This window comes from Carcharodon carcharias, chromosome 20 (assembly GCF_017639515.1).
Source record: "Carcharodon carcharias isolate sCarCar2 chromosome 20, sCarCar2.pri, whole genome shotgun sequence".
NCBI classification, from domain to species: domain Eukaryota; kingdom Metazoa; phylum Chordata; class Chondrichthyes; order Lamniformes; family Lamnidae; genus Carcharodon; species Carcharodon carcharias.
The window spans coordinates 62,843,530-62,869,672 of record NC_054486.1 but is presented as its reverse complement, the minus strand read 5'-3'; the positions used below and the strand labels follow the sequence as shown (position 1 = coordinate 62,869,672).

At 41.3% G+C, this 26,143-nt stretch overlaps 1 protein-coding gene across 4 annotated transcripts in view; it reads right to left on the bottom strand.

Annotated features, from left to right (window-relative positions):
• Positions 1-26,143, bottom strand: part of wdhd1 (WD repeat and HMG-box DNA binding protein 1) — a 73,977-nt gene that overhangs the window by 37,709 nt on the left and 10,125 nt on the right. For 3 of the 4 annotated variants that reach the window (XM_041214286.1, XM_041214288.1, XM_041214287.1), the window contains 12 exons: positions 25,574-25,685; positions 24,511-24,662; positions 24,082-24,193; positions 17,416-17,466; positions 15,682-15,777; positions 12,313-12,405; positions 11,883-11,989; positions 10,669-10,798; positions 7,500-7,710; positions 5,693-5,874; positions 4,740-4,924; positions 683-924 (listed from right to left, as the gene is read on the bottom strand). In XM_041214286.1, coding sequence (XP_041070220.1) covers positions 683-924; positions 4,740-4,924; positions 5,693-5,874; positions 7,500-7,710; positions 10,669-10,798; positions 11,883-11,989; positions 12,313-12,405; positions 15,682-15,777; positions 17,416-17,466; positions 24,082-24,193; positions 24,511-24,662; positions 25,574-25,685 — 1,673 coding nt within the window. Of the gene's footprint in view, positions 1-682; positions 925-4,739; positions 4,925-5,692; positions 5,875-7,499; positions 7,711-10,668; positions 10,799-11,882; positions 11,990-12,312; positions 12,406-15,681; positions 15,778-17,415; positions 17,467-24,081; positions 24,255-24,510; positions 24,663-25,573; positions 25,686-26,143 lie in introns of those variants that run through there. The other variant, XM_041214289.1, reaches the window with a different exon arrangement.

Sequence of the window (26,143 nt, the reverse complement as noted above, 5' to 3'; positions counted from 1 at the left end):
CTGTGCCCCTAGTTCTAGATTCCCCAACAAGGGGAAACATCCTCTCAGAATCTACCCTGACAAGGCACCTCAGAATCAGATAATATATTATCCTCAAGGCCATGAGCTAATATATTATTCTGAACATCTTATGCAGTAACCTTTTATGTAGGATCTTATCGAATGCCTTTTGGAAATCCAAACACTACATCTGCTAGTTCCACTTAATCCACTCTTGTTCTATCCTCAAAGAACTCTAATAACTTTTTCAAACAAGATTCCTCTTTTGTAAAACCGTGTTGATTCTGTTTGACTGTTGATGTAGGTCTGTTTCCATTTTGTAACTTTGATGCATCTTTGTGGAGCGGTTCCCTACAATGCCCTAAAACGACATCACATTGATGGCAGCTGGTTTGGAGTGGAAGAGAATCTAAACCATAAAACTTCCTATAGCTCAGCACAAATTGACTTCTAATTATAGATGACTGGTGTGGAAAACTGAAATATGGAAATGATTTGAAACTGCCACAAGACCAAGGCATATTGTTGCGTTATTCTACATTTTGCTGCTCTGTGCCAGACTTGAGACTATTTGCTGATGTGCTTGGCCAGAACTAAAAGTGATCCATTCCTCAGCAATAATCCCAAAACTGTCAACAACTAAAAAAGTGTGGCAATTCAGAAATAATTTTAAATGAATTACCTTGGTGATAAGAAATCAATAGCTGTTCTCCGTGTCCTGACATAGAGACCACAGGCCCCATTAGGCTGAAGAGCTCCTTTTGTACACCACCAATGCTGAAGATGCGAACAATCTGAGCACTTGTCGAAACGGCAGCCCAGCCCTGACCGAGACAAATGGCTTCAATGTTTTCATTATCTGGCATATCCACCATCCATTCTTTGTTTGTATCCCTGGAGTTGAAGTGAATACACTGGAGTGTGCTGATAGACAGATAGAAAAGCAAAGTGTCTGAATATACACAATAACTTACTTTTTGAAGGGTGCATTACTGATCGCTTCTTATGCTGGACTTGAAAGATGACATATGGGTTTGGCATGGATGAGCTGAATGGATCGGGATGAACAAGAAAAGTTTGGGTTTCCCCAATAGTTCAGCAGGTTAGGATAGCAAATGGCTGAACCATGCATGCCAAAAAAGATTCCTGGTTCAATCCCTTTGCCAATTTTACTGTTCTTCCAGTGCACGGAAGTAACTTGTGACTTAGTTCAGTTGGGAGCATTTTCCTCCTTAGATAACCTTTTTGATTTCAAGAGCGACTATGATTTAAGAAAATAAAATAGGTTGACCCCGAGGAAATATTTCATTGTCAAAGGGATTGTCTTTTAAATAAGAGAGGTTGACATTAAGGAAACCATGACACTATTTGAACAGTAGGAGCTTTCCTGGTGCATTGACTAACATTTCTCTCTAAATCTACACCACCAAAGCAAATTATCTGCTCAACCATTCATTTGACATATGTAGGGCCTTGTTATGTGCAAATTGGTTGACCTGTCTGCCCATATCACAGCACTTCAAAGAAACTCTCTTGCATGTCAGAGAAAAAGGCACAATATAAATGAAAATTCCTAGCATGACAAAAGGCCTTAGTTTCCCTTGCTACAGAGAAGGGATCACTGTTCAGGAATTAAGCTCCTAATCACCATCCAACAAGCCCTGTCGCCAAGGGACGTCAGCAGACAGCGTGTCAGGATAAAATTTGAGTTCATCTACGATACCTATTACAGTTGAATAGCCTGCTTACACTTCCTGTCCAGGATCACACATGAATTACGGCCTCTCTGGTGAAATACAGATTGGTACAAATTTAGTACTTCCATTGGTTCCATCAGCATCCATGCTTCCCCATTGTGCTGCAACAAAGACTTTCCAAAGTGTACCAGTCATATTTGGATTCAGAACCCGGCATAGGAAAGGCTTAATCAGATCCAGCCAGATATTTTGTGCGGAAGAGGCCTTTACCATTCAGTAATTAATGGACAGTTTCCAACTCAGTCAGCAGAACATGTTCAGATTTTCCAGTTCAAACAGATTATCCAGGATCCAGTGACACAATGCAAATTTCAGTAAGTGTCAAGTCTTCAACAGTAATTATTCTCAAAGTCTAACATAAGCGCAAACATTATTCTGCCCTGTAAGCACTGCTGATGACACATACAAACCAAAAGGTCATGACTTCTCTTTTCTTCGTAGAGATGCTGACTGATGTGCTGCGTATTTCCAGCATTTTCTATTTTTATTCCAGCTAAGTGGAAAGAGCAGGCAGATGGGGCTAGCTGGTTTGGTCTTGCAAAGAGCTGGCACAGACATGAGGGGTCAAGTGGCCTCCTTTAGCGCTGCAATCATTTAATGATTCTAACTTCCTCAAGCTCTCCAGCCACCCTCCTAATGTCTTCATTTCTCCAACTCTCACCTCTTAAGCTTTCCCGTCCCTGCACTCAGTCGTCGGTGGCTGTGCCTTGAGCCACCTAGACCCTAACTCTCCGGATTCCTCCACAACCATCCTTAAAACCCACTCTTTAGCACAACCTTTTAGTAACAAAAACAGAATTACCTAGAAAAACTCAGCAGGTCTGGCAGCATCGGCGGAGAAGAAAAGAGTTGACGTTTCGAGTCCTCATGACCCTTCAACACTTCAACAGAACTGGGTGAATCCAAGGAGAGGGGTGAAATACAAGCTGGTTTAAGGTGGTTGGGGGGGGGGGGGAGAAGTGGTGGGGGATGGTGTGGTTGTAGGGAAAAGCAAGCAGTGATAGGAGCAGATAATCAAAAGATGTAACAGACAAAAGAACACAGAGGTGTTGAAGTTGGTGATATTATCTAAACGAATGTGCTAATTAAGAATGGATGGTAGGGCACTCAAGGTACAGCTCTAGTGGGGGTGGGGGGCATAAAAGATTGAAAAGTAATGGAAATAGGTGCGAAAAGAAAAATCTATATAAATTATTGGAAAAAACAAAAGGAAGGGGGAAGAAACAGAAAGGGGGTGTGGATGGAGGAGGGAGTTCATGATCTAAAGTTGTTGAATTCAATATTCAGTCTGGAAGGCTGTAAAGTGCCTAGCCGGAAGATGAGGTGCTATTCCTCCAGTTTGCGTTGGGCTTCACTGGAACAAGGGGGACCCTCAAACGTTGACAGGGCCCTCAACCGTGTCCGGCCCATCTCCCACACATCCGCCCTCACACTTTCTCCTTCCTCCCAGAAACATAATAGGGTCCCCCTTGTCCTCACTTATCACCCCAACAGCCTCCGCATTCAAAGGATCATCCTCCGCTATTTCCAGCAGGATGCTACCACCAAACACATCTTCCCTTCACCCTCCGGGACACCCTGGTCCACTCCTCCATCACCCCCTACTCCTCAACCCCCACCTATGGCACCTTCCCATGCCCATGCAAAAGATGCAACACCTGCCCCTTCACTTCCTCTCTCCTCACCGTCCAAGGGCCCAAACACTCCTTTCAAGTGAAGCAGCAGTTCACTTGCATTTCCCCCAACTTAGTCTACTGCATTCGTTGCTCCCAATGCGGTCTCCTCTACATTGGAGAGACCAAACGTAAACTGGGCGACTGCTTTGCAGAACACCTGCGGTCTGTCCGCAAGAATGACCCAAACCTCCCTGTCGCTTGCCATTTTAACACTCCACCCTGCTCTCTTGCCCACGTCTGTCCTTGGCTTACTGCACTGTTCCAGTGAAGCCCAACGCAAACTGGAAGAACAGTACCTCATCTTCCGACTAGGCACTCTACAGCCTTCTGGACTGAATATTGAATTCAACAACTTTAGATCTTGAACTCCCTCCTCCATCCCCACCCCCTTTCTGTTTCTTCCCCTTTCCTTTTGTTTTTTCCAATAATTTATATAGATTTTTCTTTTTGCACCTATTTCCATTACTTTTAAATCTTTTAGGCCCCCCACCCCCACTAGAGCTGTACCTTGAGTGCCCTACCATCCATTCTTAATTAGCACATTCGTTTAGATAATATCACCAACTTCAACACCTCTGTGCTCTTTTGTCTGTGACATCTTTTGATTATCTGCTCCTATCACTGCTTGCTTTTCCCTACAACCACGCACCTTAAACCAGCTTATATTTCACCCCTCTCCTTGGATTCACCCAGTTCTGTTGAAGGGTCATGAGGACTCGAAACGTCAACTCTTTTCTTCTCCGCCGATGCTGCCAGACCTGCTGAGTTTTTCCAGGTAATTCTGTTTTTGTTTTGGATTTCCAGCATCCGCAGTTTTTTGTTTTTATCAACCTTTTAGTAACCCTGCCCAATGTCCCCTTTGGTTCAGTGTAATTTTACTTGCGCTCCTGTGAAGCATCTCAGGGTGTTTATTTCTACATCAGAGGCACTGTATACGTCCAAACTGGTGTTCATTCAACAATACTGGCTTTTACACACCTCCTGATCCTGTTCCTGAATTGAATTATTTTGAGAAGCAATCCATGGTGCCACAAAGGCCATGACCAGAATTGGTACCCTACCAGGCTTACTCCCTTTGCACACGTGTGCAAACAGAAATTAAGGTGTGTGTGCCAAGTGAAAGGAGCTTATGGGCCAGAGTTTGCCCACAGACTGCATGCTGGATAGCATCAATAAAATAATAGATTTTTGTTTTCAGCTAATGCTATCAGGCAAACACTGACTGTAAATACTTCATCCACATTCATTGGTGCAACACAACCTAAATCACAAATATTTAAAAAATCTCTCTCCCTTGCATCTTTACCTGGGCAGTTCATCAGTTTTTGCACATGCTAGTAATACTGCTTCCTGTGATAAGTCAGCCATGGTGTGATTCAGAACATTACTCAGGTGTATTGCATGATGTACTGAGGTATCATGGAATTCTACATCTATAGCATTATCTTGTTCATCACTGTAGCAGCGAATAATACCAGTGGAATTCCACACCTAAAAGATAAACCAGATAAAACTGTTCAGTAAGGAAGGAATACTGTGGCTTAGAGTTAACAAGAACAATGTTTAAAATCAGCAACAAGATGAAAAACACAGTGGGCTTTATTATGAGAAAATTAATTTGATACACAATTTGATGAGCAATGTAGGCTTTAAATAACCACAGTTTTACATTTTAACTGCATCAGAGGTTTAAAGCTGAATTGCAATAGTTTCTTAATATGTGGTACATTAGTTCTTAAATCTCTAAAGGTGTATAATCAAATATAATCTCTTTCACCCATACTATGGGCCTTTGATCCTATTGAAAGGAATAGTCCTGTATTAGAAAATGTGATATCTATATATTTGATATTTCTCAGTATCTGAACTAAAATGGTTGTTTAGTAATGAACAGTAGAATGTTACAAGTCATCCCAATAGACATTATCGATTGCATGGCATTACTCCAGGAAGAGCAAGCAGTTCTCCCTTTTTCTCGATCAGCATTATTCCTTCAACCAATACCATCAAAAACAAGCTAACTGGTCCCTCATTTTATTGCTTTTTCTGGGATCTTGCTATTCATAAAATAGCTACCTCCATAATCACCACATTTTAAAGTACTTCAATGCAATGAAATATTTGAGACAAGTGTTAGACTTTTTTGTTTGAAATTATTACCCTTAGAAAATTTTAAGAAAATGTGATGTTTCATTCGGGTGTATTTTATCTCTAAGGCAGGGGCGTGAAGAAACTAAATGCAATGGTGCTTGAGCTTACCATGAAACGATGCAAGAGGTGAGAGGGTGTGGAACAAGGCTGAAAAGGCTTTTGCTGCTGTGTTGGCACTGGTCCAGAGTATGCTGCAAATACTGGTGCAGCTTTTGCACTACTAGCTTGGTCATTGTCATCATCATCACCATCATTATCCAATTTATCAAAATGGGTGGGAGATCCAATATCTGAAGCAAATTTATAAAAACTTCAAAATTATTATTTAAACATCATGTCCCACTCTCCCAACGCAGTTACAAAATTAATGTAAATGCTATAAGGCTTCAAATGAATGATCACTTCTTCATCATCATCCACCAGTCACTGTCTTATTGGCAATGGAGGTGACAGATTCATGCCTTTTGTTAGCAAGTCATCGTCCACTTCATCAAATGTTTTTGTGTTCATTCAGGTAAATGATATCTGTGCTAGGGATTGCAATATTTTCCCTCTTGACATTTCATCAAGTACTCCAAGGCCATAGCCAATTGCCAACACTATTCAACTAAAAAATGTTTCTGAACACCCAGTCCAAAGAGTTCACCCTCCACTGCAATACTGTGAATGATTGCTTATCGCATCAAACATCAGGATAGTTTGCGTGCATTTCGCAGATTCATGGAATGGGCACACATCCCTCAAGAATTCAACTGAAATCACTGAACCCCTTTAAAGTTGCACATTACAGCAATCTGAGATGAATTTCAAAACCAAGTTTCTTGGCTGAAAGGTAAGAAATTTAACCCAGTGTAAATAAATACACTGCCGCAATTTTATAGTCATTATCTTATTATTATATACAGGACTATGTGCTTTGTCAATAGGGACAGAGAATTCAAAAACAAGAAGTTTATGATAAATCTGCATAAAACATTGGTTTGGCCTCAACTGGAGTATTGTGTCCAGCTTTGGACACCACACTTCTGGAATGATGTGAAGGCATTAGAGGGGGTACAGAAAAGATTTGCAAGAACGGTTCCGTGGATGAGGAGCTTCAGTTACATGGATAAATTTGAGCTCTTTAAAGAGAAAACTATGATGAGATTTGCCAGAGGTGTTCAAAATCATGAGGGGCTGGACAAAGTATAGAGGGAGAAACTGTTCTCTCTGGAAGGATTGATAACCAGGGGACAGTAATTTAAGATGATTGGCAAAAGAAGCAATATTGACAAGGGGAAAAACTTTTACATAGCAAAAGGTTAGGATCTGGAATGCATTGCCTGAGATTGTGGTGGAGGCAGGTTCAATCAAGGAATTCAAAGAGAGTTGGATAATTATCTGAATAGAAAAGGGGTGCAGAAAAATGGTGGGGAGTGGAGCTAGGTGAATTGCTTGTGAGGAGAGCCAGCACTGACCTGCCAGGCTGAATGACCTCCTTCTCTGGTGCAACCATTTTATGCTTCTATTTATCTTGTCTCCTATCTTAATCATCAATAATCTGACTTTAGACTGACTATATATAATATAAAATGTGCTCCTACAAACAATGTTGGTGCTCACTGTGGAGTTTAAGAGGAATATAGTCTATTATGCAGTAAAAATGGTCTAACGAGCTGGATTTCATTTTCTTCTTTAAAAGGAATTTTTGCTGAAAAGAAACATCTGATTTTTAAAAAAAATAAAATTGACCAAAATTTCTTTAAACAGAATAAATAGCATATCAGCTTGGTCACGTCCTTATTTTCACAAAAGTTAAATAATCACACTTGACAAAATAATTAAAATAAAAATAGGCAAATTTAGCTGACAGGTGGAAATTCAGAACAGCAGCACACAGATTTTATTGCAAATACAAAAATCGCTTACTCCATACCATGAGAATTATCATCTTCAATGGCTCGATGATGTCTAGAACGGTTGACTACAGCCATTACATTGTCATCTTCTCCATCATCATCATCATCCACCAATGGCTGCCTTATTGGCGATGGAGGTGACAAATTCATGCCTTTTGTTAACAAGTCACTGTCCGCTTCATCAAACAAATCATCAAATGTGGTAGCAGTTGAATGGGAAGCCAATTCCTAAATAAAAACATTTTATAAAAATTCAACATCCAGAATGATCAGAACTAATTTGAAATCAAATGCATCTTTGTATAACCTTTTGTCAATAGACAACAGAATTTGTGCATGCACAAAGATGGTGGTGAGTTGCCTTCTTGGACCTCTGCAGTCCATGTGGTGTAGGTATACCCACAGTGTGTGAGGGAGGGTGCTCCAGGATTTTGACCCAGAAACAGTGAAGGAATGGCGATATCTTTATATGTCAGGATGGTGAGTGGCTTGGAGGGGAACTTCCAGGTGGTGGTGTTCCCATCTGTCTGCTGCCCTTGCCCTCCAAGATGGTAGCGGTCGTGGGTTTGGAAGGTGCTGTCCAAGGAGCCTTGGTGAGTTTCTGCAGTGCAGCTTGTAGACGATATACACTGCTGCCACTGTGCTTCAGTGGTGTAGGGGGTGAATGTTTGTGGATGGGGTGCCAATCAAGGAGGCTGCTTTATCTTGGATGGTGTCAAGCTTCTTGAGCGTTTTAGGAACTGCACTCATCCAGGCAAGTGGAGAGTATTCCATCACACCTCTGACTTGTGCCTTGTAGATGGTAGACAGGCTTTGGGTGGTCAGGAGGTGCGTTTCTCACTGCAAGATTCCGAGCTTCTGATCTTCTCTTGTAGCCACAGTATTTATATGGCTAGTTCAGCTCAGTTTCTGGTCAATGGTACCCCTAGGATGTTGTTAGTGGAGTACTCAGCGATGTTAATGCCATTGAACGTAACGGGGCGATGGTTAGATTCTCTCTTACTGGAGATGGTCGTTGCCTGACACTGGCGTGGAGCGCATGTTACTTGCCACTTGTCAGCCCAAGTCTGGATATTGTCCAGATCTTGCAGAGATACTGAAACAGTCCATGCCCAAACGCAGGAGTCACGAATGGAGCTGAACATTGTACAATCAGGGAACATCACCGCTTCTGACCTCATGATGGAAGGAAGGTCAGTGATAAAGCAGCTGAGGATGGTTGGGTCTAGGACACTACCCTGAGGAACTCCTACAGTGATGTGCTGGAATTGAGATGATGGGCCTCCAACAACCTTCCTTCGTGCTAAGTGTGACTCCAACCAGCTGAGAGTTTTCTTCCTTATTCCCATTGACCCCAGTTTTGCTAGGGCTTCCTTGATGCCACACTTGGTCAAATGCTGCCTTGATGTCAAGGGTAGTCACTCTTAACTCACCTCTGGAGTTCAGCACTTTTGCCCATGTCTGATCCAAGCCTGTAATGAGGTCAAGAGCAGAGTGGCGTTGATGGAACCCAAGCTGAGCATCAGTGAGTGAGTTATTGCTAAGCAAGTGCTGCTTGATAGAACTGTTGATGACCCCTTCCATCACTTTGCTGATAATGGAGAGTAGAGAGTAACTGGTCGAGTTGGATTTGTCCTGCTTTTTGTGTACAAGACACACCTGGGCAATTTTCCACATTGCCGGGTAGATGCGTGTTGTATCTGTAACTGGGACAGCTTGGCTCGGGGCACAGCAAGTTCTAGATCACAAATCTTCAGTACTATTGCTAGAATATTGTCAGGGCCCATAGCCTTTGCAATATCCAGTACCTTCAGATATCTCTTGATATCACAGAGTGAATTGAATTGGCTGAAGACTGGCATCTATGATGCTGGGGACCTCTGGAGGAGGCCAAGATGGATCACCCAATTGGCACTTCTGGCTGAAGATTATTGCGAATGCTTCAGCCTTATCTTTTAAACTAGTGTGCTGGGGATTTTTGTGGAACCTCCTCCTCCAGTGAGTTGTTTAATCATTCACCACCATTCACGACTGGGTGTGGCAGGAATGCAGAGCTTGGATCTGATCCATGGATTGTGGAATCACTTAGCTCTGTCTATTACTTGCTGCTTCTGCTGTTTGGCATTCAAGTCCTTCTGAATTGTAGCTTCACCAGGTTGACAGATCATTTTTAGGTATGCCTGGTGCTGCTCCTGGCATGCCCTCCTGCACTCTTCATTGATTCAGGGTTGATCCCCTGGCTTGATAGCAGTGGTAGAGTGGGGGATATGCCAGGCCACAAGGTTACAGATTGTGGTTGAGCATAATTCTGCTGCTGCTGATGGCCCATAGCTTGAGTTGCTAGAAATATTCGAACTCTATTCGCAGTGTAAAGATGGAACTTGGTCTCAGCAAGGACCGTGCGGTGGTCACTCCTACTGATACAGTCATGGGTAGATGCATCTGTGGCAGGCAGGTTGGTGAGGATGACGTCAAGTACATTTTTCCCTCTTGTCGGTTCTGTCACCACCTGCCGCAGTTTTGTCCTTCAGGATTTGGTCAGCTCGGCCTGTTGTGGTGCTGGACATTAAAGTCCTTCATCCAGAAAATATTCTCGAGAAAACATTCTGCACCCATGCCATGCTCAGTGCTTCCTCCAAGTGGTGTTCAAAATAGAGCACTGATTCATCAGCTGAGGGGGGAGTGGTACGTGGTCATCAGCAGGATGTTTCCTTGCCCATGTTTGACATGATGCCATAAGGCTTCATGGGGTCCAGAGTTGATGCTGAGGACTCCCAGGGCAACTCCCTCTTGACTGTATACCACTGTGCCGCCACCTCTGCTGGGTCTGTCCTGCTAGTGGGACAAGACATACCCAGGGATGGTGATGGTGGGACATGATCTATAAGGTATGATTCCGTAAACATGGCTATGTCAGGCTGTCGCTTGACTAGTCTGAGACAGCTCTCCCAAATTTGGCATGATCCCCTAGATGTTGGTAAAGAGGAACTTGTAGGGTCGACAGGGCTGAGTTTGCCGTTGTCATTTCCAGGGCTAAGGCTTTTGCCAGGTGGTCCGTTTTCATTCCTTTTAGGCTTTTTAGCCTTTGTAGTGGCTTGCTGCAAACTATAGGAATAGTGAACTATGATGGCTACAAAATTTCAAAAGGGGCTACAATACCTGTAATAACATTTGTTTGGTGCTCACCTTGGTGCCAGCATTTGCCAAAACCCCTTCAAGGAGCCCCAGATTTCCTTCAACATCTGTATATGCTATAGTTCCTTTTGAAGGGTGCCATGCCATTGCACAGATTCGATAAGCCTTCTCATGCTGGAACCTAAAAAAACACATACCCAAGTATTACATCACACATTTAACATTATGAACTGTTCTATAGGTTTAACTGTGCAAAAGGTAGCTATGTCTCTGAAATGGCTAGCGTCCTATAGAGAATTAGGGGCTAAAAACTCACAGTTACTTCTTTGACATTATAATTTTACAATATTAACATCTTAAATACTTAAGTATATATAGAAGAATTATCAATCAGTTCTCAAGTGCTGGGTTATTAGACTAGGAAAGTTTTTCAGTGCCTTGCTGATGTTCAATTAACTCAGTTTTAGGAGCTGTGTCACAATTCTTTGCAGCACCAAATAACAGCAGGATGCAAATTTATATTTTCAGTTTCATATATGACTAGTTCCTTTATCGTCAAATGGATTATTTGGGGAAAGGTGGCAAATAAGAAATGAAGTGTTTGTCCAAAAGCAATTGGGGAAGCAGACCAGAAAATAGGAGGTCAGAGGCAAGATCACTTGCCCATTCTCTCATTGGTGAATAGTCCACACCATGGGCTAAGAGTTAGAGTCATAGATATATTCAAAGAGTTAGTTTAAATTCTTATAATTCAATCCCAGTTTTTATAGATATTTATTCTCTAGCCTTCAGTTGCAATTATTAAGTTTATTCAGCAAGTTCGACATCAAACAACCAACTACACTTTTACAGTGCTTCCAACCTACAGAGTGATGCAACTTACACCCTGTGGCAATTCGACTGATGACTATCCTTCCATTTTTGAAAAAAATACCTTGTTTAAAGTCATAGGCGTAAACCCATACCTTGCCACTGTGGCTTAAACGACTCAACCACCAAGAAACTATGCAAGTGAGCTGCCTTTGCTCCCATCATTCTTAAGGTGTCTCAACAATAGCATTTGCTATATGTTTGGACAAATTATTTCTTAAAAACAAGTTTTAATGTTTCCTCCATGTTTTGATTTCTCATTGCAAATAAGGGAACCCCATAAAGGAAAGGAAGAGTTTTGACTGTAGTTTATCCCATACACAGTTGAGTAAGATGCTGATCAACAACTTCAAACTATAATGGAGTTTCACAAATTTACACAATGAATATTATACCTTTCAACACATTTTCTGGTCTGTACATTCCATACTACTACTGATCCATCAATGCTCCCAGCAGCCACATAACCACCACAAGGAGACCATGATGCAACATTTAATGGCTGAGGAAAAAAAAGAATATTCTTTAAGTTTAGCATTTCAAACAAAACATGAATATCTATTTTGCCTTTGATTAATATCCGTGTCCCTTTCAAAACAATCATGATTTCTGAAAACAATTAGCAAGAATACTTAGAAGAATTTAACTATTTTCTCAAAGTAATTTTTCCAAACAACAGTTCTACTCTACACAGGACTAGTTTATGAGAGTTATTCTCAATGATTCCTGCTTCATGAAATGATATCCTTACTGCATATTTATGCAATTTATTTTCCTTTTATTCAATTTCAGTAAAGTTGTTCTTAATTGTAACGTAAAACTTACCTTCTTTATACTATCATCTGAAAGATTATCAGTATTTTCCCAGGTGTCCCTTTCAAAGAGTTTTACAGTCTTTTCTACTGGAACAGCCAGGAACTATGTGCATGTACCAAAACAAAAACAGAATTAGACTGAAGAAAACTGTGATGGACTAAGACCTCACACGGTACACTTTTATAAAATATAGTATAAAATAACCTACATCTGTCTGTGACCCCAGAACAAAAGAAGCCACTTTGCAGTCTCGGGAAAACTCTCACCTCATGATCTAACAATTACTTGGGGACTGCACATCCCAACTTCAAAGAGAGCTATACCTAGACCTGCCAGCAGGAGACCCAGAGGGTCTGCTAAGACAAAAGTTCCCTCAAGTGTTCCTTTCAACTCATAATGGCTGGGACATTTAGCAGTATTTGAGACCCAGCCAAATTCCAGAAGGTGGATACACATCCTTTGTTGAAGACCTGGTGGGGAGGTGGGGGTCATGTGTCCTAGGCCTCTGGCTTGTTGAACAAGTTAACATTGCCTGCTGAACTGAATAACTCAGTCTGCTCTTTAGCATATGACTAGCAGCCACACAGAGAGGAGCTCTGCTCAGGTTGAACAACTGGCCCCATCTACACTGCTTCTGTTAGAAGTTCTGTGCCATCGCCTACAAGGTGGATTCATCTCTTCATGTGAAGTCATCACTACTGGAAAAATAAATTATACAACATTGGTTTTCAGCCTGCTGCCCTCTGTGAATAAATAACTCATTGAACTTTGATTTTGGACTCTGGAACTCACGTAAACCAATACTTATTTTCTCTGTGACCTCTGTACTATAAAACCTTCTTTTCTCTATCCCTCTCTTCACTGTCTGAATGTGGAGGTGATGTTGCGAACCCTATTCCCCATGTTTTGAGTGTGTGTAAATAAACTTTGAGTTCATCCCATCTCAAGTTTGCTGTGGGGTTATTAATAGAAACTTGGATCACACAAAAACCAAGGGGTTGGGGAAATACACCACCGCTTATAAAGAGGGAAACAAATCAAAACATCTTTTGGTTTATTGATGGTGGTGAGAGGAGAAATTAGTGCTATTTAATTTAACCCCCCTCCTGTCTGTAACAAATTATTCAAATTACATATGTACTCTTTAATCATTAAAATTTAATTACCAAAATTTGTTCAACATTTAATAATTTGATCTACATTTACATATCCTGCTGGAAACATATCACAATACTCGAGTCTTCGAACAAAGCAACTGAGATAAATGCACACAATTAAAGCTTGATGATCTACAGTACACACATTGCACCAAAAAGATCCTATTCCACTTACACAAGTTGAAAGGATCTAGATTCAGGTTATCAACTGAGTTTACCTGTAGCTCATCAACAAGTGGCACTGGTAAGTTTCGTATTACTTATTCAAATAGCTAAATCCTTCTCATAGTATATTTGCTCCTATCAGCAGAGTAGAAAGAATTCCAGCCCCAAGGCAAGTCTACCCAGCCAGAGTCCATCAAATAATTCAGGATAGCTACTTTAAATGAAAGAATCACTGCAGGTTTTTCGGTTATGCTATCAGGTCTATGAGCCTCCCATTGAGGAATCACTCAGTTCTATATTTCATGACCAGGTATGATGGCTTGGAGCTGATGTGACTCCACTCAGGCAGGCACCATACTCCATCTCTCTCATGTGCTGGACTAGCCTTATAAATACAGTGGCTACAAGAGCAGGTCAGGTGCTGGGAATTCTGTAGTGAGTAACTCACTTTCTGACTCCCCAAAGCCTATTCATCTCGTTCAAGGCACAAATCAGAATGAAGTGTAAAGGAATACTCTCCACTTGCCTGAATATGTGCAGCTCTAACAACACTCAAGAAGCTCAACACCATCTAAAACAAAGCAGCCTGTTTGACTGGTGCCCCATTCACCACTGTAAGGATTCACTCCCACCTTCACTAGTGCACCATAACTGCAGTGTGCACCATCTACTGCACTGCAGGAACCTGCTAAAGCTTCTTCAGCAGCACCTTCCAAACCTGTGATGTCTATTACCTAGACAAACAAGGGAGGCAGGCGCATGAGAACACCAGCAGCTACAAGTTCCCCTCCAATTCACACACCATCTTGACTTGGAAACATATCACCAATCCATCATCACTAGTGTAAAATCCTAGAATTACCTAATAGCACTCTAAGAGCACCTACACCATAATCAGCCAGCGCTTCATGAAGGTGACTCACCTTCTCTTTTCAAGGGATATTAGGGATGGACAATAAATGCTGGCCTTGCCAGCGACACCCACACCCCATGAAAGAATAAATAAAATGTTGGTTATGAAACTACCAATTTGCAGATTTGAGCTCTCATTAGGTGGACAGCAAGCACTAAGAACTCCAATGGAAGAGCTCAAATAGCAAAATCCATCATAAGTTAGCCAGTGTTATGTTATCATCCTTCTGACTACATAATGGAAGCTCCACGAACGGAGGTGTGAAGCTCCAACAGTTATTTGATGGACAATTGCCTACAACACAGTGCAATAACCTACACAAAACAACTGTATATCTTGTTACACTAAATATCCAACTTCAGTGGAATATACCAGACTTGCCTATAAGTAATTATTAAATCTAGGTTCTCGATTAAAAGGCTTTGATAAAGATATGTCTTTCGTGAGGTTGCTTCACTTCCAGGATGCCAACTTAATAAGTCTGTGTAGATTCTCCAGATCTAAACCAAGGTGATGCTTCTCAGAACTTAACCTTCTAAGACCATTACTGTTCCTACCCTACTGCTTAAAGCATCGGTTAGGAATTTGAAATACCATCCACATTTGTCACTCCATTAACTGGCCAAACCAGTAAGGGTCTACTTTCCAGCAATTAAAGAGCAAATTTTTCACTTTACTTGAAGGCAATTATGAACACAATACAACAGCAACTTTATTCATGATTGACACCTTGCAGATCTACGCAAACTAAAATAATTTCTAGCCAAATGTTATTCGTCTCTTATCAACTGGCTCACTGCAACAGCAAAGGTGGCCTATGAGCTGATGACTGCAGGCACAACTATGCATCTTCAAGGTTTGCCAATCATTAGGAACAGAGGACAACAAAACTTAATTTAATTAAAATAAACTCCTTTAATGAACTAGGCATTTTCTATCAGCAAATCATATTGTATGCACAAATAATTTTATTAACCTTACATTCAATTTCCTTTTGTACCAGACTTTTGACCTCTGACCTATTTAGGCAGTACTAGGATTAAATTCCTAACCAATAAATACAAATCTTTACTTCGTCCCTGCTGTAAAAACAATTTTATGGCTTTTCTGAAAATAATTTTTGTACGGTGATTTCACATTTACCTTTCCAATCCTCGGTTGCCACTCAAGTCTACAGATTGATGTCGCACGGCTCACATCATTGGATTTAGTTAGCAGTGGCCAACTTGCTACGAGAGTCTACAAAATAGAAAAATAGCTTTTCAACACTAATTATCACACTTATTTTGAAATATATTTTTTGTTTTAAAGCAGATTTAAGCAATTCCGTAATATTGAAGAATTTCTCATGAATGGGACCGGAATGCACACTTGAAAGTCCACTCTGCTTCTCGTTATGACACAGCAGATGGTAAATGCTCAGCTGTTCAATTCCCAGAGGGAAACTTGAAACAACTGTCACAGCTAATTTTCAATTTGTATATTTTGAGATGCGGGCTTTGAACTCAGTAATAATAAGACCACCGAGCATTATGACTAAAAGAAAAGATTGTAAGCGCATACGTATGTCTACAAATTACTGCTACAATAACTTATAAATCACATAGTTAATCTGATTCCCAGTTACACTTTCGTTAAGGCAACAGTAAAACACAGATTTTAAAAGACCCAGGCAAAGTAAACAATACCCTGAACAGTCGAATTCAAAGCGAGTTCTCTTAACTTCAGTCCCTGGAAGCAGTAGTTTGGTACATAAAGGCTGAAGGCATTTCACACTTGTTGAATCTTAGACTGCCTACCCTTACACAATCTTCGCTCTTTTAGACATATTTTTCCCTTTGAATGCAAATACCCATTGTTTCACTATGTCTTTGGACTTGACCTTCCTGATAATAAAAAATCTCTCATAGCACTAAGTTTTACCAGTAATCATAACTTCTGCTAGTTAAGTGTAATATTTCACTCCCTCTTTTGAATTCAAGCTAGTCTAGTTTATTTACAAATGCAAATGTCCCTTTGCACCTTCCATTCTAACACACCACTCATATTTACCTATTTGGCATTTCAAACTTAACTTCTTTGTTACATCAAAGCCTTCAGACCTTCAAGCCTTTAATCCAATTAAGACATACAGACACACACACAAACATCAATTTAAGATTAAAACCTTGCGATTTTTGCACATACCACCTTTCAGTACAATTTTACAAAGGCTGTATTTGTGGCCAATGGTGTGCATGCGCAGTTGTATGCTGATGGCTGGCTCAGGTTAGCGGCCGCTTACAGGGGCAATGTGCAGCAGGGCTCATTCACAGTCATCACCATTCCTGGCAACAGGGGGCGAGTATGTTGTGAATTTCTATCCTGGACTGACAATGATGGATTTTGAAAACACATTTTACAGGGGGTTAGAAGGGAAGGATTTGCAAACTGGAAAGAAAAATCTTTTCCTTGTGGGATACTTTACTGCAGTCATGTTGATCAATATTACTAAACTCTGTCTCACTATCCCAGTAATGTTAGTGGGTTGTAGGTTGCTGTGAGCGTTAGGCTATATTGCCTCCCCAATTCTTCCCCCTTCTGACACTGAGTTCCAGGCTGCAGGCTCCAGCAGTGACGTCATTGGATTTCTGTGCACGAACACACCAGAGCACGTGTGAGATGGGTATCGGTGGCCATCTTGCATAGCCATATTGCGTTGGCAGGAGAAACAGTGTTTTACAAATGTTTATTTTGTAAAACAGATCTGATACTAAATTGTACTACTTTTGAAGTGTAGTCACTATTATAAGTTCGGAAACATGAAAACATGACAACTTATTTTCACACAGCAAGTATACAACTACATGACCACTAGCATAAAACTGTCCAACCTACCTGATCAGCAATTTTCCAGATACATACTGACCCATCACAACTAGAGGAAGCCTGTAAAATGCAATATGATTGTTATGCGCTGAACAATTTAAATACTGAACTATAAAATAAAACTTGCATATATTAAAACAAAAACCCAGTTGCACATTGTAGTCATTTAAAATATCAAAAGCACTGTCCTGAACTTTTAACAGGAAAGGTCCGGCAGAATTGAAAACCACAGAATGAAAATGCCCCTACTCAGGAAAGGAGGGAGACAGAAAGCTGGATACTACAGGCCAGTTCTGCCATTAGGAAAATGCCAACTCTGTATTCAAAAAAATAGAAGCAGGGCATCTAGAAAATCCAAATACAATCAAGCAGCATCCACATGGTTTGATGGAAGGGAAATAGTGTTTGACAAAATTAGTAAAGTCCTTTGAGGATGTAACAACAAAGGCAGCCAACCATCTCGTATGACGATGGTTTGTGCTGTGGTGGTCAACTCTGTTAAGTATCGCCTTGCGTGGCTCAGGAGCCCCACACTGGCATGGCAGTCTCTGCCACTTCTGCTGCAGAGGAAGATAGTGGGCTGATTCACTGGCCTCTGTTTTTCCTGGGCCCTCTTGGCCAGCTGAGCTTTTTGTTTCTGCTCGTCTCTTCCAATGCCCTCACAAACAGTCACCCTCAAGAGGTCAGCAACTGTTCTCTCAGTTGTCAGTGTCAACATCTGTCATCTTCATATCTTGCTTGTAGGTCCTTGTAGTGGATATATAGACACCCAGGAGGTCATGACAGTGGCCAGTTCACATACAGATGATTTAGGTATACAGCTGTCATCCATCTGCTGCATTGGCTTTGCAATGATTGTACACTGATGGAATTAACACGCTCCAGGACCTCAGAGTTGGTGAACTTGTCCTGCCAAGAGATGCTCAGGATACATCTGAGACAGTGAAGATGGAAACTGTTCAGCCATTTCTCATGCCTAGCATATGCTGTCCAAGTCTCACCACTGCAAAGCAGTGCACTGAGGATGCAGGCATGGTAGAATCACAGTTTGTTCCCAGCCAGGTTGCTGTTGTTCCACTCACTTACTCAGTTCGGACATAACAACTGCAGCTTTTGAGGTGTGTGTTGATTTCACCATCAAGTGACAGATTGCTGGTGATTGTGGAACCTAGATATGTGAAGTGTGAGGAACCCGTTTTTGGAAAATTTGAAAGACAAATGAATTTTGGACATTCTTCCTCCCAAGTGATTTTTAGAAGTTTGCAATATTAGTTCAGGCTGTGAATATGCCAATCTTCAAGAAGCCATTGGTCAAGATAGAGGCCCAGGGAGAACATCTGAAGGGGGAAGAAAAACTTTGTATATCTAAGTTAACAAAGAACTGCTGTTGCCAGGCTAAAGACTCTGGCTGAGTGGTTAAAAACACCTGGCCTAAGAGAAATATTCTTTGAACAAGGCGAAATACTGCCAAAGCTGGAAATCTGAAACAAAAACAAAAAGTACTGGAAAAACTCAGCAGGGCTGACAGCGTCTGTGAAGATAAAGACAGAGTTAACCTTGAATCCGTTTGACTCTTCTTCAGAACTAAAGAGAAGTAAAAATATGGTGAAATATATACTGTTTAAGGGGGGGTGGGGCAGATGAGGCTGGGTAGAAAGCCAGGTGGAGGCAAAGAGGAGAGTGCAAAAGATGTCACAAACAAAAGGTCAAAGGGGTGTTGATGGTGGTGATATTGGCTAAAGGAGATGCTAATGGTGACATTAAGAGTAGAAAGCAGGAGGAGAAAGTGACAAATGGCCCTAGTGGGGGTGGGGTGGAGGGAGGGGATGGTGTGGGAAAAAAGATAGAAATAGGATAAAAGGTGGGGATAAAACAATGAATAAAAATTGAAATAAATTTTAAAAAATAATAAAAATAGATGGGGAAAAATATATATATATAAAAATTTTAAAATATTTGAAAAAAGGTGGTCAAAAAGGGGTGAGGATGGAGGAGAGAGTTCATGATCTGAAGTTGTTGAACTCAATGTTGAGTCCGGAAGGCTGTAAAGTGCCTAATCGGAAGATGAGGTGCTGTCCCTCCAGTTTGCATTGAGCTTCACTAGAAATTTGAGCAGGCTAAGGACAGACATGTGGGCATGAGAGCAGGATGGTGTGTTAAAATGGCAAGTGACAAGAAGATCTGGGTCATGCTTGCGGACAAACCGAAGGTGTTCCATAAAGCAGTCACTCAGTCTGTGTTTGGTCTCTCCAATGTAGAGGGGACTGCGTTGGGGGCAGCGAATGCAGTAGCACTGCTTCACTTGAAAGGAGTGTTTGAGCCCTTGGATGATGAAGAGGGGGGAAGTAAAGGGGCAGGTGTTGCATCTTCCGCTATTGCATGGGAAGGTGCCATGGGAATGGGTTGAGGTGTTGGGGGTGATGGGGGAGTGGACCAGGGTGTCCCGGAGGGAATGGTCCCTATGGAATGTCAATGGGGGGGAGGGTGAAGGGAAGATGTGTTTGGTGGTGGCATGCTGGAGTTGATGGAAATGGCAGAGGATGATCCTTTGAATGCGGAGGCTGATGGGGTGAAAAGTGAGGTCAAGGGGGACCTTATGATGATCCTGGGAGGGAGAGGAAGGCGTGAGGGTGGAGGCGCAGGAGATGGGTCGGACGCGTTGAGGGCCCTGTTAACCACCGTGAGTGGAAAACTTCTGTTAAGGAAGAAGGAAGACATGTCAGAAGCGCCGTTTTGGAAAGTGGCATCATCAGACCAGATGCGGAAGAGGTGAAGGAACTGAGAGAATGGGATGGAATCCTTACAGGAAGGAGTTGTAACTGAGGTAGCTGTGGGAGTCGGTGGGCTTGTAATGAATATTGGTGGACAGTCTATCACCAGAAATTGAGACAGAGAGGTCAAGGAAAGGAAGGGAAGTGTCAGTGTCATGGGCTATGTGAAAGTGATGGAGGGGTGGAAATTGGAAGCAAAGTTAATAGATTTTTCCAAGTCCAGACAAGAGCATGAAGTGGTGCCGAAACAGTCACCGATGTACCGGAGAAAGAGTTGTGGGAGGGGGCCCGAGTAGGACTGGAACAAGGAATGTTCCATATACGCCATAAAGAGACAGGCATAACTGGGGTCCATGCGGGTACCCATAGCCACATCTTTTATTTGGAGGAGGTGAGACAAGTTTAAGAAAAAATTTGTTCAGTTAGAGAACAAGTTCAGCCAGACGGAGGAGAGTGGTGGTGGATGGGGATTGTTCGGGCCTCTGATCAAGGAAGAAGTGGAGAGCCCTCAGACCATCCTGGTGGGGGATGGAGATGCAGAGAAGGCGGCTGGGGCCAGGGAACTGGAGATTCTTGATATGATGTAAAGCATCAGAGGAATCGTGGGTGTAGGTGAGAAGAGACTGGACAAGGGAAGAGAGAACAAAGTCAAGATAGGAAGAAGTGAGTTCTGTGGGGCAGGAACAGGCTGACACAATCAGTCTACCGGGACAGTCCTGTTTGTGGATTTTGGGGAGGAGGTAGAAGTGGTCTGCCCAGGGTTGGGAGATTATGAGGTTGGAAGCTGTGGAGGGAAGATCTCCAGAGGAGATGAGGTCAGTGATAGTCCTGGAAACAATGGCTTGATGTTCAGTGGTGGGGGCATGGTCCAGGGGGAGGTAGGAGGAAGTGTCTGCGAGCTGGCGCTCAGCCTCTGAGAGATAGAGATCAGTACGTCAGACAACAACACCCTTGTCGGCAGGGTTGAAAACAAAATCAGGGTTGGACCTGAGAGAACAAATTTCAGAAGGAGCTAGGTTAGAATGGGTGAGAGGAGCAGAGAAATTGAGATGGTATTCTTTGAACAACCTTGTCTTTAAAACTCTCAGGCAGTGTGTGTGCACGCGTGTGTGTGCCTTAGAAACAAGCTGCAAGAAACCATTTGACAGCGGATAAACACAGTGTTCAGCACATCTCTTTTTAGCGACTGTATGGCATCTTTTACTTTTGATTTACTGCCATGGAGATAAGCTCTGCAGCGTACATTACCCTTCACAGTAACAGAGCTGCCACAGTCTTCAATTAAAGCATCAACTTCACCATCAGCGATAGGAACAGGAGCCTCTCCCTCTGCTCCACCTTTGTGTTAAACTTTCCCCAGAAGCATCTCATCAGGGTAACTCATTTTTTTTGGGAGTTCACAAAGTTGTGATAAGTAAGAGTCATCTAGGACAGTTACACCAAACAAAAATCTGCCTGAAGGAACATACAGAATATTGTGACCAGAATTCTGTTAGATCATCAGTGTTGAGATCTCTTCAAATTTTATCATTTAAAAGTAACGTTCCCACACTCCAGCTTCTGCAGGGTACGGTGTTTGTTTTGTGTTTGAGAGAGTGTATGGGGGTTTGAATATCTTTCTTTTTTTAAAGGAAGAAATCATTATACTTCTAAACTACAACTTGTACGTTAACCAGTTTATTAACTTGTTTTTTTAATAGAACCTTGTTTGATAATAAATCATTCTTTTTTGCATTTACTGAAAGAAGCCTGGTTAAAGTCTTTTTATGCTGGGAATAACAATATCAAAGGGTAGCAATTGGCTAGTTTTGTGGGTGAATTAAACATTAAAACTACTGTTACGACTCTCGGAGAAGTGAGGCTAGAATTAATTGCGCACTCCTTCCATCACTGTCCACAACAGAAGCTATCAACAACGTCCAGTGTCACACGGTCAACGCTAAATGTATGGCAGTATGGTGACACCCTGGGTCATGAACTTTGTTTCTTGAATGTGATGGTCAAACCAAACACTCTACAAACAGGCATAAGAGAGTCTGTCCATTTGCCACTGAAGGTGTTCTTCAGTGTGGGATGCTGGCGCAGATTAGTCAGTGTGGAGCAACTCTTTGATGAGGACTTGGCATACCTTTGTCTTAGGTCTCAGGTGAGCAAGGCTGAACAGCTTTCTGTCAGTTCTCGTATGTAAGCAGATGCCCTCTGTAGATGACCTGAAGCCATGTGACAGAAGCAAAGAGAAGAATATGCCAAAGAGTGTTGGTGCCAGAACACAACCCTGTTTGGCCCCACTGCGATCTCAAAGGGTTCCAATGTTGCCTTCATAGCTGACCTTACCCATCACGTTGCCGTGGAAAGAGGTCATATTGAACAACTTCTGCTGGCAGACAATTTTCTCCAGCAGCTTAAATAGACCGCTTTTGCTCATATGGTCAAATGTCTTGGTGAGATCGATGAAGACAAGATATAGTGGTCTCCTTTGTTCACGGCATTTCTCTTGCAGCTGCTGGACTGATAAGATCATATAAACTGTAGGTCTTCCAGTTCTGAAACTGGCAGAATGTAACAAGTAGGGTGGATAAAAGGGACCAGTGAATGGAATGCATTTCGATTTCTAAACAGCATTCGATAAGATGCTACTTAAAAGGTTACTGCACAAGATAAGAGCTCACTGTGTTGGAGGAAATATATTAATATGGATAAAGAATTAACTAACAGAAAACAAGGTCAGGGTAAATGTGACATTTTCAGGCTGGCAAGCGGTAACTAGTGAGGTGATACAGGAATTAGTCGTGGGGCCACAACTATCTAGGATATATACTAGTGAGTTGGATGAAGGGATAGAGTGTATGAGGCCACATTTGCTGATGACACAAAGGTAGATAGGAAAGTAAATTGTGAGGAGGATACAAAGCGTCCACAAAAGGATACAGGTAGGTTAAATGAATGGGCAAAAATTTGGCAGATGGGGAATAATAGGGGAAAACCTATTGTTCTTCACTATGGTGGGAAGGATAGAAAAGCAGAATATTATTTGAATGGAGAGACACCACTGTTGTGGTATAGAGGGATCTGGGTGCACTTGTGCATGAATCTCAAAACATGAGCAAGCAGGTACAGTGAGTAGTTAGGAAGGCAAATGGAATGTTGGCCTTTATTGCATGAGGGTGCAATATAAAAGTAGGGAAAACTTCCTACAACTATGCAGACAATTGGTAAGACCATACCTAGCTTATTGATATACAGTTTTGATTTCCTTATTTAAAGAGGGATATACTTGAATTGGAGACAGTTCAGAGGAGATTCGCTAGGTTGGTTCCTGGGGCGAGGGGTTGTTTTATGAGGAAAGGTTGCGCTGATACTCACTGAAGTTCAAAATTATAACAGGTGACCTTATTGAAACATACAAGACCCTGAGGAAAACTAACAGCTAAGATGCTGTTAGGGGGAATCTAGAACTAGGAAGCTGAGTTTCAGAATAAGAGGTCTCTCATTTAAGACAGAAATAAGGAGGAATATTTTTTCTCAGAGGGTCATTAATCTTTGGACTTACCTACCCCAGAGATCAGTGGAGGCTGGGTCATTGAATGTATTCAAGGCTGAGTTAGACAGATTTTTGATGTAGATGGGAGTCAAGGGTGATGGTGTGGCAGGCAGGAAAGTGAAATTGAGGTCAAGATCAGATCAGCCATGATCTTACTGAATGGCAGAGCAGGTTCAAGGGCCAAGTGGCCTACTCCTGCTCCTATTTATGTTCTTAAAATGAAACCAAAACTCTAAATCTATTTTAGCAGCATTAAATTAGCCATACTTTAAAAATGTATACCGCTAAAACACTTTATAGTCTACTAACAGCAGATCCATACACAGATTTTGCAGGGATTAAATTACATTAATAGTTTATTACCAGAAATAAATCCTTTGGATCAAAAGCCACACTGAGGATAGGGCCTTCATGGCCTCGTATTGTCTTTTGTTGACTATTGTCCTTTGTCTCAATGATCTTCACCATAAAGTCACTGCAAGGGACACCCATACAATTATTCTACCTTTCACAAAACCTGAAGCAGCATTCAGATCCTAGATTAAGAAAAAAAGTGAATCCTCTTCATTAACATAAATAAAGCACATATGCATATTCTAACCTTAATACATTGGGTTCAAAATCAACAATAGTCCTTAATCTTCCATCTGTATTCTTTCTCCTTTGCCCCTCCAAAAGTTGTAGTTAGCTTAAAATTTATAAATAATTCTTTAGTAACAATAATAACAATTACCTAAAGTTTGCTATATCTAGTAATTTAGAATACTGTAGTATTTTCCAGTCTTACACTACCTGGAACCAGCAGCGACACTGGTCGCAGCATTATTGAAGACAACGTGGTTCGCTTCAGCAGTGAAGCGAGTTAAAATTCCATCTGGTGAACCCTCAGGGAAGGAGTGGACTTGAACAATGTTGTTAGAAACAGCGGTAACGAGCATTCCATTCTAAAGTCAGAGATAAAAGTATTCTTCAATTATTGCTCATCTTAAATCATAAATGATGGCTTATTCTTTAAATACTTATTCTTTCTTAAGTTGCAGTTGGAATGTTAAAGTCCACATGGTTAAAGCATTCATGATAAAAGTTGGAGATTGATTTTTTTCCCTAAGCCAATTAGTTATGTAAAAGCACTTGATACTTTTAACATTTCTACTTTTGAGATTACTACTTTTGCTGTTTGTTGTATCAGTGGAGTGTAACTAATGCACTAATTTAGCCACTGCAACACAATTGCCTCCCAGTTTTTTTTAAAGTGGAATGACGTACAGATCATAAATACTTAACAAAAAATAACAGTAATTGGGTTAAAAATCTATATTAAATTGGACAAGGTGCATAAATCTAAGGTTCGAGAATAAATACAAATCTAAAAATGTAAAATGAAAAATGTTCAGAGAACATAGACATACAAGGAGAAAAATTCCAACTACTTTCATAACTGTTTTAGTCTAATAATTTGGACTTGAAACCTTTAACTATTATTCTCCTACAAATCTTTCTGCAATGCTTGCAGGCATTCAAGTGTTATTCAATTATAAGTTAGGTGTTTATTTTTCATTAAATAAAATTTCATATTCTTTAATTTCAAAATCTTGACATGACCAATAACAGCATATGTCCTGACACTCATTCAGCAGTTAAATTCAAATCGTTGCTGTATTTACATAACTTTTTAAATTTAATAATGCCGACAACTGTCACTGCCAAATGTAGGTGGCTGCCTATCATAGTGAATGGCAAACATTTGTCATGAATTGCAAAACTACATATCAGATCAAGTCAACGCAAGACATATACAATCTATAACTGCGAATCATTTGAAAATACATCTGTAAAGGGCAAAGCCATCACATACCCGGAGAGCCAGCGAATAAACTTTTTCACCCACATTGATCGATTTGGGATCATCATCATCTAAACTTTCCCATATTCTAATATCGCCATCACTGCCACTGGTTATGATAAATCTGGAATTTCAATAAGATTAACGCAATGAGGAACCCTTGAAAAAATTTGTCAGTCTTTATAATGGAAGCACTCTTGCCTTTAAGTCAGAAGGTCATGGGTTCAAGCCCCATACCAGGGTGAGCTAAAAATTTAGGATAACACTTCAGTACTGAGGGAGCGCTATGGTGTCAAAAGTGCTGTCTTAAAGATGACACCTTAAACCAAGGACTCTTGGCTGAATACAAGAGATTTTATGGTACTATTGAAAGAGCATCTGCAGAGCTCTCTCAGTGTCCATGCCAACATTTATCCCTCGGGTTGACATCACCAGAGAGACAAAAATGACAGGCATTCATCTCATTGCTGTATGTAGACATATAACATATGTGATCCCAAGGACTAGATCTAGGACAAATTAATTTAATGTAGCACATTTTGTTACAATCCCTGTGGTGCAACCATAAACCAAAATAACCAA